This window comes from Artemia sp. Qi Xiang Cuo, chromosome 8 (assembly GCF_049724085.1).
Source record: "Artemia sp. Qi Xiang Cuo chromosome 8, ASM4972408v1, whole genome shotgun sequence".
NCBI lineage: Eukaryota > Metazoa > Arthropoda > Branchiopoda > Anostraca > Artemiidae > Artemia > Artemia sp. Qi Xiang Cuo.
In genome coordinates this window covers 12,739,202-12,754,732 of record NC_142801.1, presented here as the reverse complement: position 1 = coordinate 12,754,732, position 15,531 = coordinate 12,739,202, and the positions used below count along the sequence as shown (strand labels likewise).

Here is a 15,531-nt window from a genome sequence, read left to right as displayed (position 1 = left end):
AGGTGATTCAGGTTAAATCCCTTAAGGAGATTGAACAGGTAAAAGCTATACACTGGGGTATTCATACCATAGTTTTAACTATTCAACTATTTATGGACTAAAGAGTTCCAACTATTTGTTTAGGCCATTACAGGAGGGGAAGGTGATTCAGGTTAAATCCCCTAAGGAGATTGACTAGGTAAAAGCTATACACTGTCGTATTCATTCGATAGTTTTAACTATTCTACTTTTTATGGACTAGAGAGTTCCAACTATTTGTTTAGGCCATTACAGGAGGGGAAGGTGATTCAGGTTAAATCCCTTAAGGAGATTGAACAGGTAAAAGCTATACACTGGGGTATTCATCCAATAGTTTTAACTATTCTACTATTTATGGACTACAGAGTTCCAACTATTTGTTTAGGCCATTACAGGAGGGGAAGGTGATTCAGGTTAAATCCCCTAAGGAGATTGACTAGGTAAAAGCTATAAACTGGGGTATTCATACAATAGTTTTAACTATTCAACTTTTTATGGACTAGAGTTCCAACTATTTGTTTAGGCCATTACAGGAGGGGAAGGTGATTCAGGTTAAATCCCTTAAGGAGATTGAACAGGTAAAAGCTATATACTGTGGTATTCATGCTATAGTTTTAACTATTCGACTATTTATGGAGTACAGAGTTCCAACTATTTGTTTAGGCCATTACAGGAGGGGAAGGTGATTCAGGTTAAATCCCCTAAGGAGATTGACTACGTAAAAGCTATACACTGGGGTATTCATACAATAGTTTTATCTATTCAACTTCTTATGGACTAAAGAGTTCCAACTATTTGTTTAGGCCATTACAGGAGGGGAAGGTGATTCAGGTTAAATCCCTTAAGGAGATTGAACAGGTAAAAGCTATACACTGTGGTATTCATGCTATAGTTTTAACTATTCGACTATTTATGGACTACAGAGTTCCAACTATTTGTTTAGGCCATTACAGGAGGGGAAGGTGATTCAGGTTAAATCCCTTAAGGAGAGTGACTAGGTAAAAGCTATACACTGGGGTATTCATACCATAGTTTTAACTATTCAACTTTTTATGGACTAGAGAGTTCCAACTATTTGTTTAGGCCATTACAGGAGGGGAAGGTGATTCAGGTTAAATCCCTTAAGGAGATTGAAAAGGTAAAAGTTATACACTGTTGTATTCATGCTATAGTTTTAACTATTCGACTATTTATGGACTACAGAGTTCCAACTATTTGTTTAGGCCATTACAGAAGGGGAAGGTGATTCAGGTTAAATCCCCTAAGGAGATTGACTAGGTAAAAGCTATACACTGGGGTATTCATACCATAGTTTTAACTATTCAACTTTTTATGGACTAAAGAGTTCCAACTATTTGTTTAGGCCATTACAAGAGGGGAAGGAGATTCAGGTTAAATCCCTTAAGGAGATTGAACAGGGCAAAGCTATACACTGTGGTATTCATGCTATAGTTTTAACTCTTCGACTATTTATGGACAACAGAGTTCCAACTATTTGTTTAGGCCATTACAAGAGGGGAAGGTGATTCAGGTTAAATCCCATAAGGAGATTGACTAGGTAAAAGCTATACACTGGGGTATTCATACCATAGTTTTAACTATTCAACTTTTTATGGACTAAAGAGTTCCAACTATTTGTTTAGGCCATTACAGGAGGGGAAGGTGATTCAGGTTAAATCCCCTAAGGAGATTGACTATGTAAAAGCTATTCACTGGGTTATTCATACCATAGTTTTAACTATTCAACTTTTTATGGACTAAAGAGTTCCAACTATTTGTTTAGGCCATTACAGGAGGGGAAGGTGATTCAGGTTAAATCCCTTAAGGAGATTGACTAGGTAAAAGCTATACACTGGGGTATTCATACCATAGTTTTAACTATTCAAATTTTTATGGACTAAAGAGTTCCAACTATTTGTTTAGGCCATTACAGGAGGGGAAGGTGATTCAGGTTAAATCCCTTATGGAGATTGACTAGGTAAAAGCTACACACTGGGGTATTCATACAATAGTTTTAACTATTCAACTTTTTATGGACTAAAGAGTTCCAACTATTTGTTTAGGCCATTACAGGAGGGTAAGGTGATTCAGGTTAAATCCCTTAAGGAGATTGAACAGGTAAAAGCTATACACTGGGGTATTCATGCCATAGTTTTAACTATTCGACTATTTATGGACTACAGAGTTCCAACTATTTGTTTAGGCCATTACAGGAGGGGACGGTGATTCTGGTTAAATCCCATAAGGAGATTGACTAGGTAAAAGCTATACACTGGGTTATTCATACCACAGTTTTAACTATTCAACTTTTTATGGACTAAAGAGTTCCAACTATTTGTTTAGGCCATTACAGGAGGGGAAGGTGATTCAGGTTAAATCCCTTAAGGAGATTGAACAGGTAAAAGCTATACACTGTGGTATTCATTCTATAGTTTTAAGTATTCGACTATTTATGGACTAAAGAGTTCCAAATATTTGTTTAGGCCATTACAGGAGGGGAAGTTGATTCAGGCTAAATCTCCTAAGGAGATTGACTATGTAAAAGCTATACACTGGGGTATTCATACCATAGTTTTATCTATTCAACTTTTTATGGAATAAAGAGTTCAAACTCTATGTTTAGTCCATACCCGGAGGGGACGGTGATTCAGGTTAAATCCCTGACGGAGAGTGAACAGGTAAAAGTTATACACTGTGGTATTCATCCCATAGTTTTAACTATTCTACTATTTATGGACTACAGAGTTCCAACTATTTGTTTAGGCCATTACAGGAGGGGAAGGTGATTCAGGTTAAATCCCTTAAGGAGATTGACTAGGTAAAAGCTATACACTGGGGTATTCATACCATAGTTTTAACTATTCAACTTTTTATGGAATAAAGAGTTCCAACTATTTGTTTAGGCCATTACAGGAGGGGAAGGTGATTCAGGTTAAATCCCCTAAGGAGATTGACTAGGTAAAAGCTATACACTGGGGTATTCATACCATAGTTTTAACTATTCAACTTTTTATGGACTAAAGAGTTCCAACTATTTGTTTAGGCCATTACAGGAGGGGAAGGTGATTCAGGTTAAATCCCTTATGGAGATTGACTAGGTAAAAGCTACACACTGGGGTATTCATACCATAGTTTTAACTATTCAACTTTTTATGGACTAAAGAGTTCCAAATATTTGTTTAGGCCATTACAGGAGGGGAAGGTGATTCAGGTTAAATCCCTTAAGGAGATTGAAAAGGTAAAAGCTATACACTGTGGTATTCATGCTATAGTTTTAACTATTCGACTAATTATGGACTACAGAGTTCCAACTATTTGTTTAGGCCATTACAGGAGGGGAAGGTGATTCAGGTTAAATCCCCTAAGGAGATTGACTAGGTAAAAGCTATACACTGGGATATTCATACAAAAGTTTTAACTATTCAACTTTTTATGGACTAAAGAGTTCCAACTTTTTGTTTAGGCCATTACAGGAGGGGAAGGTGATTCAGGTTAAATCCCTTAAGGAGATTGAACAGGTAAAAGCTATACACTGTGGTATTCATGCTATAGTTTTAAGTATTCGACTATTTATGGACTACAGAGTTCCAACTATTTGTTTAGGCCATTACAGGAGGGGAAGGTGATTCAGGTTAAATCCCCTAAGGAGATTGACTAGGTAAAAGCTATACACTGTGGTATTCATCCAATAGTTTTAACTATTCAACTATTTATGGACTAAAGAGTTCCAACTATTTGTTTAGGCCATTACAGGAGGGGAAGGTGATTCAGGTTAAATCCCATAAGGAGATTGAAAAGGTAAAAGCTATACACTGAGGTATTCATTCAATAGTTTTAACTATTCTACTATTTATGGACTACAGAGTTCCAACTATTTGTTTAGGCCATTACAGGAGGGGAAGGTGATTCAGGTTAAATCCCATAAGGAGATTGACTAGGTAAAAGCTATACACTGGGGTATTCATACCATAGTTTTAACTATTCAACTATTTATGGACTAGAGAGTTCCAACTATTTGTTTAGGCCATTACAGGAGGGGAAGGTGATTCAGGTTAAATCCCTTAAGGAGATTGAACAGGTAAAAGCTATACACTGTGGTATTCATGCTATAGTTTTAACTATTCGACTATTTATGGACTACAGAGTTCCAACTATTTGTTTAGGCCATTACAGGAGGGGAAGGTGATTCAGGTTAAATCTCCTAAGGAGATTGACTATGTAAAAGCTATACACTGGGGTATTCATTCAATAGTTTTAACTATTCAACTTTTTATGGACTAAAGAGTTCCAACTATTTGTTTAGGCCATTACAGGAGGGGAAGGTGATTCAGGTTAAATCCCTTAAGGAGATTGAACAGTTAAAAGATATACACTGTTGTATTCATGCTATAGTTTTAACTATTCGACTATTTATGGACTACAGAGTTCCAACTATTTGTTTAGGCCATTACAGAAGGGGAAGGTGATTCAGGTTAAATCCCCTAAGGAGATTGACTAGGTAAAAGCTATACACTGGGGTATTCATACCATAGTTTTAACTATTCAACTATTTATGGACTAAAGAGTTCCAACTATTTGTTTAGGCCATTACAAGAGGGGAAGGTGATTCAGGTTAAATCCCTTAAGGAGATTGAACAGGGCAAAGCTATACACTGTGGTATTCATGCTATAGTTTTAACTCTTCGACTATTTATGGACAACAGAGTTCCAACTATTTGTTTAGGCCATTACAAGAGGGGAAGGTGATTCAGGTTAAATCCCCTAAGGAGATTGACTAGGTAAAAGCTATACACTGGGGTATTCATACCATAGTTTTAACTATTCAACTTTTTATGGACTAAAGAGTTCCAACTATTTGTTTAGGCCATTACAGGAGGGGAAGGTGATTCAGGTTAAATCCCATAAGGAGATTGACTAGGTAAAAGCTATGCACTGGGGTATTCATACCATAGTTTTAACTATTCAACTTTTTATGGACTACAGAGTTCCAACTATTTGTTTAGGCCATTACAGGAGGGGAAGGTGATTCAGGTTAAATCCCTTAAGGAGATTGACTAGGTAAAAGCTATACACTGGGGTATTCATACCATAGTTTTAACTATTCAACTTTTTATGGACTAAAGAGTTCCAACTATTTGTTTAGGCCATTACAGGAGGGGAAGGTGATTCAGGTTAAATCCCTTAAGGAGATTGACGAGGTAAAAGCTAAACACTGGGGTATTCATACCATAGTTTTAACTATTCAACTTTTTATGGACTAAAGAGTTCCAACTATTTGTTTAGGCCATTACAGGAGGGGAAGGTGATTCAGGTTAAATCCCTTAAGGAGATTGAAAAGGTAAAAGCTATACACTGTGGTATTCATGCTATAGTTTTAACTATTCGACTAATTATGGACTACAGAGTTCCAACTATTTGTTTAGGCCATTACAGGAGGGGAAGGTGATTCAGGTTAAATCCCCTAAGGAGATTGACTAGGTAAAAGCTATACACTGTGATATTCATTCCACAGTTTTAACTATTCTACTTTTTATGGACTAAAGAGTTCCAACTATTTGTTTAGGCCATTACAGGAGGGGAAGGTGATTCAGGTTAAATCCCTTAAGGAGATTGAACAGGTAAAAGCTATACACTGTGGTATTCATGCTATAGTTTTAAGTATTCGACTATTTATGGACTACAGAGTTCCAAATATTTGTTTAGGCCATTACAGGAGGGGAAGGTGATTCAGGCTAAATCACCTAAGGAGATTGACGAGGTAAAAGCTATACACTGGGGTATTCATACCATAGTTTTAACTATTCTACTTTTTATGGACTACAGAGTTCCAACTATTTGTTTAGGCCATTACAGGAGGGGAAGGTGATTCAGGTTAAATCTCTTAAGGAGATTGAACAGGTAAAAGCTATACACTGTGGTATTCATCCAATAGTTTTAACTATTCGACTATTTATGGACTACAGAGTTCCAAATATTTGTTTAGGCCATTACAGGAGGGGAAGGTGATTCAGGTTAAATCCCATAAGGAGATTGACAAGGTAAAAGCTATACACTGGGGTATTCATACCATAGTTTTAACTATTCAACTTTTTATGGACTAAAGAGTTCCAACTATTTGTTTAGGCCATTACAGGAGGGGAAGGTGATTCAGGTTAAATCCCATAAGGAGATTGAAAAGGTAAAAGCTATACACTGTGGTATTCATACAATAGTTTTAACTATTCAACTATTTATGGACTAAAGAGTTCCAACTATTTGTTTAGGCCATTACAGGAGGGGAAGGTGATTCAGGTTAAATCCCATAAGGAGATTGACTAGGTAAAAGCTAAACACTGGCGTATTCATACCATAGTTTTAACTATTCAACTTTTTATGGACTAAAGAGTTCCAACTATTTGTTTAGGCCATTACAGGAGGGGAAGGTGATTCAGGTTAAATCCCTTAAGGAGATTGAACAGGTAAAAGCTATACACTGTGGTATTCATGCTATAGTTTTAACTATTCGACTATTTATGGACTACAGAGTTCCAACTATTTGTTTAGGCCATTACAGGAGGGGAAGGTGATTCAGGTTAAATCCCCTAAGGAGATTGACTAGGTAAAAGCTATGCACTGGGGTATTCATACCATAGTTTTAACTATTCAACTTTTTATGGACTACAGAGTTCCAACTATTTGTTTAGGCCATTACAGGAGGGGAAGGTGATTCAGGTTAAATCCCTTAAGGAGATTGACTAGGTAAAAGCTATACACTGTGGTATTCATACCATAGTTTTAACTATTCAACTTTTTATGGACTAAAGAGTTCCAACTATTTGTTTAGGCCATTACAGGAGGGGAAGGTGATTCAGGTTAAATCCCATATGGAGATTGACTAGGTAAAAGCTAAACACTGGGGTATTCATACCATAGTTTTAACTATTCAACTTTTTATGGACTAAAGAGTTCCAACTATTTGTTTAGGCCATTACAGGAGGGGAAGGTGATTCAGGTTAAATCCCTTAAGGAGATTGAACAGGTAAAAGCTATACACTGGGGTATTCATTCTATAGTTTTAACTATTCGACTAATTATGGACTACAGAGTTCCAACTATTTGTTTAGGCCATTACAGGAGGGGAAGGTGATTCAGGTTAAATCCCCTAAGGAGATTGACTAGGTAAAAGCTATACACTGGGATATTCATACCACAGTTTTAACTATTCAACTTTTTATGGACTAAAGAGTTCCAACTTTTTGTTTAGGCCATTACAGGAGGGGACGGTGATTCAGGTTAAATCCCTTAAGGAGATTGAACAGGTAAAAGCTATACACTGTGGTATTCATGCTATAGTTTTAAGTATTCGACTATTTATGGACTACAGAGTTCCAACTATTTGTTTAGGCCATTACAGGAGGGGAAGGTGATTCAGGTTAAATCACATAAGGAGATTGACAAGGTAAAAGCTATACACTGTGGTATTCATCCAATAGTTTTAACTATTCTACTTTTTATGGACTAAAGAGTTCCAACTATTTGTTTAGGCCATTACAGGAGGGGAAGGTGATTCAGGTTAAATCCCATAAGGAGATTGAAAAGGTAAAAGCTATACACTGTGGTATTCATCCTATAGTTTTAACTATTCTACTATTTATGGACTAAAGAGTTCCAAATATTTGTTTAGGCCATTACAGGAGGGGAAGGTGATTCAGGTTAAATCCCTTAAGGAGATTGAACAGGTAAAAGCTATACACTGGGGTATTCATACCATAGTTTTAACTATTCAACTTTTTATGGACTAAAGAGTTCCAACTATTTGTTTAGGCCATTACAGGAGGGGAAGGTGATTCAGGTTAAATCCCATAAGGAGATTGAAAAGGTAAAAGCTATACACTGGGGTATTCATACAATAGTTTTAACTATTCTACTTTTTATGGACTAAAGAGTTCCAACTATTTGTTTAGGCCATTACAGGAGGGGAAGGTGATTCAGGTTAAATCCCATAAGGAGATTGACTAGGTAAAAGCTATACACTGGGGTATTCATACCATAGTTTTAACTATTCAACTTTTTATGGACTAAAGAGTTCCAACTATTTGTTTAGGCCATTACAGGAGGGGAAGGTGATTCAGGTTAAATCCCTTAAGGAGATTGAAAAGGTAAAAGCTATACACTGTGGTATTCATACAATAGTTTTAACTATTCTACTATTTATGGACTACAGAGTTCCAACTATTTGTTTAGGCCATTACAGGAGGGGAAGGTGATTCAGGTTAAATCCCATAAGGAGATTGACTAGGTAAAAGCTATACACTGGGGTATTCATACAATAGTTTTAACTATTCAACTATTTATGGACTAAAGAGTTCCAACTATTTGTTTAGGCCATTACAGGAGGGGAAGGTGATTCAGGTTAAATCCCCTAAGGAGATTGACTAGGTAAAAGCTATACACAGGGGTATTCATACCATAGTTTTAACTATTCAACTTTTTATGGACTAAAGAGTTCCAACTATTTGTTTAGGCCATTACAGGAGGGGAAGGTGATTCAGGTTAAATCCCTAAGGAGATTGACTAGGTAAAAGCTATACACTGGGGTATTCATACCATAGTTTTAACTATTCAACTTTTTATGGAATAAAGAGTTCCAACTATTTGTTTAGGCCATTACAGGAGGGGAAGGTGATTCAGGTTAAATCCCTTAAGGAGATTGAACAGGTAAAAGCTATACACTGGGGTATTCATACTATAGTTTTAACTATTCGACTATTTATGGACTACAGAGTTCCAACTATTTGTTTAGGCCATTACAGGAGGGGAAGGTGATTCAGGTTAAATCCCCTAAGGAGATTGACTAGGTAAAAGCTATACACTGGCGTATTCATACCATAGTTTTAACTATTCAACTTTTTATGGACTAAAGAATTCCAACTATTTGTTTAGGCCATTACAGGAGGGAAAGGTGATTCAGGTTAAATCCCTTAAGGAGATTGAACAGGTAAAAGCTATACACTGTGGTATTCATTCTATAGATTTAACTATTCGACTATTTATGGACTACAGAGTTCCAACTATTTGTTTAGGCCATTACAGGAGGGGAAGGTGATTCAGGTTAAATCCCATAAGGAGAATGACAAGGTAAAAGCTATACACTGGGGTATTCATACCATAGTTTTAACTATTCAACTTTTTATGGACTAAAGAGTTCCAAATATTTGTTTAGGCCATTACAGGAGGGGAAGGTGATTCAGGTTAAATCCCTTAAGGAGATTGAACAGGTAAAAGCTATACACTGTGGTACTCATACAATAGTTTTAACTATTCAACTTTTTATGGACTAAAGAGTTCCAACTATTTGTTTAGGCCATTACAGGAGGGGAAGGTGATTCAGGTTAAATCCCCTAAGGAGATTGACTAGGTAAAAGCTATACACTGGGGTATTCATACCATAGTTTTAACTATTCAACTTTTTATGGACTAAAGAGTTCCAACTATTTGTTTAGGCCATTACAGGAGGGGAAGGTGATTCAGGTTAAATCCCATAAGGAGATTGAAAAGGTAAAAGCTATACACTGGGGTATTCATGCTATAGTTTTAACTATTCGACTATTTATGGACTACAGAGTTCCAAATATTTGTTTAGGCCATTACAGGAGGGGAAGGTGATTCAGGCTAAATCTCCTAAGGAGATTGACTATGTAAAAGCTATACACTGGCGTATTCATAAAATAGTTTTAACTATACAACTTTTTATGGACTAGAGTTCCAACTATTTGTTTAGGCCATTACAGGAGGGGAAGGTGATTCAGGTTAAATCCCTTAAGGAGATTGAACAGGTAAAAGCTATATACTGTGGTATTCATGCTATAGTTTTAACTATTCGACTATTTATGGAGTACAGAGTTCCAACTATTTGTTTAGGCCATTACAGGAGGGGAAGGTGATTCAGGTTAAATCCCCTAAGGAGATTGACTACGTAAAAGCTATACACTGTGGTATTCATACCATAGTTTTAACTATTCAACTTCTTATGGACTAAAGAGTTCCAACTATTTGTTTAGGCCATTACAGGAGGGGAAGGTGATTCAGGTTAAATCCCTTAAGGAGATTGAACAGGTAAAAGCTATACACTGTGGTATTCATCCTATAGTTTTAACTATTCGACTATTTATGGACTACAGAGTTCCAACTATTTGTTTAGGCCATTACAGGAGGGGAAGGTGATTCAGGTTAAATCCCCTAAGGAGATTGACTAGGTAAAAGCTATACACTGGGGTATTCATACCATAGTTTTAACTATTCAACTTTTTATGGAATAAAGAGTTCCAACTATTTGTTTAGGCCATTACAGGAGGGGAAGGTGATTCAGGTTAAATCCCCTAAGGAGATTGACTAGGTAAAAGCTATACACTGGGGTATTCATACCATAGTTTTAACTATTCTACTATTTATGGACTAAAGAGTTCCAACTATTTGTTTAGGCCATTACAGGAGGGGAAGGTGATTCAGGTTAAATCCCTTAAGGAGATTGAACAGGTAAAAGCTATACACTGGGGTATTCATTCTATAGTTTTAACTATTCGACTATGTATTGACTATATAGTTTTAACTATTTGTTTAGGCCATTACTGGAGGGGAAGGTGATTCAGGTTAAATCCCCTAAGGAGATTGGATAGCTAAAAACAAAACACTGGGATATTTTATTTGTTTAACTATTGTAAACGTATAAAACTGCCACTATTTCGTACAAAAAAGACAAACTTTTTTTTAAAACAAAATGGGAACCAAGACATCCTGAAATATTTCTGGGTAAATGTCAACTCTTACTGCCTTTATGGGGAGTTATAATATGTGAATTTAACTAGCAACATTTTCCTTAAAACAAAAATGTTATACCTGGAAGCCTAACTGCATCATAGCATCCGGACTAACTCTGTTTTTCTTACAAAAATTCTTTCCAAAAACGTCACTTTCCAAAATATTGACACCAAGAGCAGCAGTTGCATCGTCAAATTTTTTCTGAGCCAAGGTAATGGCATGTTTTATTTCATCATCAATATTGAGATCTGAACAAAAATAGTAATTAAAAATAGGAAGAAAAACAAAAAGGTTCCAGGTTCGTTTATTCTCTAGCTTAATTGAATCATCACTAGAACTGCTAATAAAAACAACCCACTACAGTTTCTAGTGGCCTGAAGGCAACACTACCCCAACACTATCACACTAACACTAAGACTACGGCCCGAAGCCAACACTACCTCACACTAACACTACGGTCTGAAGCCAACACTATCCCTGTTCTTCTACTCCATTATGGTAAAAGATTCACTCTTTACTGCCTCCTGCAAAGTTTAAATTTCCTCTAAATCCTTTTTTATGACCTCTTCCACCCCATTCAAAAAAGTCATACTTTTCTTTTTGCTCCAGGGGGAAAGCCAAAAGCATGATTTATGGCAACACATGATCCTTCATTAAACGTGGCCTAACTATTCTAACATTTCATTCATCAAATCCCTAGAAAGGGAGTTCAAACATTCATAAAAACGAACCCTTTAAAACTAAAACAAAACAAATAAAAACATTCAAGCAGTTACAACATCTCGTCAGACTAGTCTATCCACGGGAACCCCAACTCACGCAACTCTTCAAAAAACTATTTCAACTTGCACAAAACCTTAAGCTATAATCCCCAGCCTATCTTCAAATTGAATTTTCCACCACATATCACAACCACATTACTTCTCATTGGCATAACTCTTTCCATGTATTTGACAAAATCCGTTCCTACATGAGAAAATCCTATCCTCGTTTCTCTAAACAACACTACTCCTATCCTTACTTACTGCTTTACTTGTACTTGCAGCAGGACCAGGCATTTCCACCTCACCCGGCATCTAAACAAAGTGTCTGAATGATGGTTTCCCACGATGACCGGTCTTGTGCCAACTCTTTGGCAGACCTCAGCCAGCATTTGTCCAATCTCTGGCCAAATTTGTGAAAAACTCCAGCTGGCTCAAGATCTTGTTTAACTAGCGTCCACCGACTTTTTAACTCTCCTCCTTGTCTTCTGCACAATGTTAGTAGGGGTTCAGCGAGCAGTATTTGTTTAATGAGGCGATCGTCGGAGCAACGTAAAGCGTGTCCAATCCAACAGAGCCCGCGGAGCTTGATGACGCCTAAGATTCTGTCGATGTTGTAACAAGGTCGTTGGGTTTCATCCTTCAAAATCTGGTCTGAGAACCGGATATGCAAGATTGGACGCAAGCAACGGTGGTCAATCCTTACTAAGTATCATTTAGATGTTACCAACAATAAACTTCCTAGTTATATAGCTTCAGGCATTATAAGTTCCAACACATCTCTACTAAAAAGCGCAACTTTGTGCCACACAGCCATGTGCCTGCATGACTGCCAACAAGACAACTCGGTATAACATTCAACACCTTATCTTGAATTTAGGATCTAAGTCCTAGATTTTTGTTTTGATAAATCATTTGATCTCTAGAAGAAATGGAAAATTGCACTCCAGCATCTATCAGGCAGTATCTGACGCACCTTGTCCTTCATGATTCTGGGGCCCTAAATTCCCTACAACAGGATTTTTTTTAGGAGCATCGTCTATTTAAGGTATACAGTGTCACTTAATAGCAATACATGGCACCAAGATCCGTTCCACACCTTTTTCTTTACTATATTCTAAATATTAGAATAGCTTATACCACTTGAGGACTCTGCTTTTGCGATTAGAACATACTAACAAGAGGATCATACCACGTCAAAATCTCAATTTAGTACCATGTAGAATGTAGGAACTATAATATATGTTGAAAAATCAAAATCTGAATAGCGAATTATCATCCTTCTTGACATGCCTGCCAAGACGGCGGGGGGGGGGGGGATTCACGCCATAATTGGGCAATAGAACCGTATCCCAAAGATGGTTGTAAGCTATCCTGGTTAGGAATACGTCAATTAATATACTTATGATATTTGGGAGATTTGCGCCACAAAACGTATGTTGTTTAAAGTATTGATTACTCCCCCCCCTTCCGCGCAGACCGTAGCACACTCTAATCTTAATCATAGATTACATGATCTCGGACCTGTTTCTTTCCCTATATTTCAACAGTTTTTTTCTTTGGCTTCTTTAATTAATCAATTTTTAAAAAAAAATTTCCGAAAAAGAAGTATTCTAAAGAAAAGTAATGCCATATTAAATCAGAAGCAACAGAAACCTACAATAGTACAAACTCAAAACAACCAGAAATTACTATTAAACAATAAATGAAACCCATAACGAACAGAAATTAAATAAACAATCAATGTAAACAAAGAAACAATAGTTACTAATATAAATGAGCAAATAAATCATAAAACGAGTGAAACTTAAACTGAATATGCAAATCCAGCTTGAAACGAACAAAATCTCTACAAAGAAGAGTTTATGTTTTGCCTCCTTCTTTCACTGTAAAAGTCTAAAACCTACTGCATATTTGGCGCTTTACTGAAAACTCTATGTCTTGAACAGTCTTGAATAGAATAAAATCGAAGTGGATGTTTGATATATATATATATATATATATATATATATATATATATATATATATATATGACACCTGACTTTTTCTTATCTGACCTTTGAGCTATTTTAAACAAAATGGCTATCACAAAATTGTTATCAGATGGGTCTGGGGAAAAAAGGACGTGGAGGGGCTAGTTGCCCTCGGATCTCTTTTGAATCTGATAAAGTGAACTACAACTTTCAGTTTCCAATCAAATGAGCCCTCTCTGAAGTTTATACGAGTACCCTTTCATAAGAACCATATATGCCCCATGTACATAATTTACAGCGCCTACCCCCGGGCCCTGTGGGGTTATGTCGAAAACGGAGTTTTTATTATCTGACCTTTGAACTATAGAGGGGCTAGTTGCCATCAGATCTCTTTTGACTCTTAAAAATTGAACTAGAACTTTCAATTTCCAATCAAATGAGCTCTCTCCAAAGTTTATACGATAATCCCTTCCATAAGAACCATATATGCCCCCAGCGCATAACTTACAACGCCTACCTCCGGACCCTGGGGGGTTGCGTCGACACCTGACCTTTTCTTATCTGACCTTTGAACTATTTTTAACAAAATGGCTATCTCAAAACTTTTATCGGATGGGTTTGGGGAAAAAAGGACGTTGAGGGGCTGGTTGCCCTAGGATCTCTTTTGACTCTTAAAAAGTGAACTACAATTTTCAGTTTCCAATCAAATGAGCCCTCTGAAGTTTATACGAGCATACGTATCATAAGAACCATATATGCCCCATGGATATAACTTACAACACCTACCCCCGGGCCCTGGCGGGTTGTGTCGACAACGAGATTTTTGATATCTGACCTTTGAACTATAGGAAGGCTAGTAGCCCTCCGATCTCTTTTGACTCTTAAAAATTGAATTAGAACTTTCAATTTCCAATCAGATGAGCGCTCTCTGAAATTTAAACGGAGCATCTTCCATAAGAACCCTATATGCCCCCAGGACATAACTTACAACACCTGCCCTCAGGCCCTGAGGGGTTGTATCGACACCGTAGTTTTTCTTATCTGACCTTTGAACTATTTATAACAAAATGGTTATCTCAAAATACTTATCGGATGTTTTCGGTAAAAAAGGTGTGGGAGAGAGGAGGGGGGCTAGTTTCCCTCGGATCTCGTTTAACTATTAAAAGTGAACTCCATCTTTCAATTTCCAATCAAATGATCCCTCTCTGAAGTTCATACGAGCATTCCTTTCATAAGAACCATATATGCCCCCAGGGCATAACTTACAACGCCTGCCCCCGGGCCCTGGAGGTTGTATCGACACCTTAATTTTTGTTACCTGACCTTTGAACTATTTTTAGCTAAATGGCTATCTCAGGATTTTTTTCGGATGGATTTGGGTAAAGAGGGGCATGGGGGGCTAGTTGCCCTTCAATCTCTTTGACTCTCAAAAACTGAACTAGAACTTTCAATTACCACTCAAATAAGCCCTCTCTGAAGTTTTTACGAGCATGCCTTCCATAAGAACCATATATGCCCTCAGGGTATAACTTACAACGCCTGCCTACCAGGCCCTGGAGGGTTGTGCTGACTCCGGAGTTTTCGTTATATGATCTATGAACTATTTTTTAAAAAACGGCTATGTCGAAATTTGTATCAGATGAGCCAGAAGAAAAAAAGGGGGGAGGGGAGCTAGTTGCTCTCCGATCTCTTTTGACTCTTAAAAACTGAACTAAAACTTTTACTTTCCAAACAATCCCCCTTAGAAGCTTGTACAAGCACTCCATTCCAAAGAACTCTATATGCCCCAAGGTCATAACCTACAACGCCTGTCCCAGGGCCCTGGAGGGTGGGGTCTTCAACAAAATGGCTGTCAAATAATTTTTATCGGATGCATTTACGAAAAAAGGGCAGGGGGGGGGGGGCTAGTTGCCCTCTGATTTTGATTCTTAAAAAGGGCACTAGAAATTCCAATTTCCAATCGAATGAGCCCCCTCCCAAGT

General features: G+C 37.2%; 1 protein-coding gene across 1 annotated transcript in view; it reads right to left on the bottom strand.

Moving 5' to 3' along the window:
• Nucleotides 1–15,531, bottom strand: part of CPT2 (Carnitine palmitoyltransferase 2) — a 73,640-nt gene that overhangs the window by 29,172 nt on the left and 28,937 nt on the right. The window contains exon 8 of the mRNA XM_089093217.1: nucleotides 10,894–11,063. Within this exon, the coding sequence (XP_088949343.1) occupies nucleotides 10,894–11,063 (170 nt within the window). The remainder of the gene's footprint in view (nucleotides 1–10,893; nucleotides 11,064–15,531) is intronic.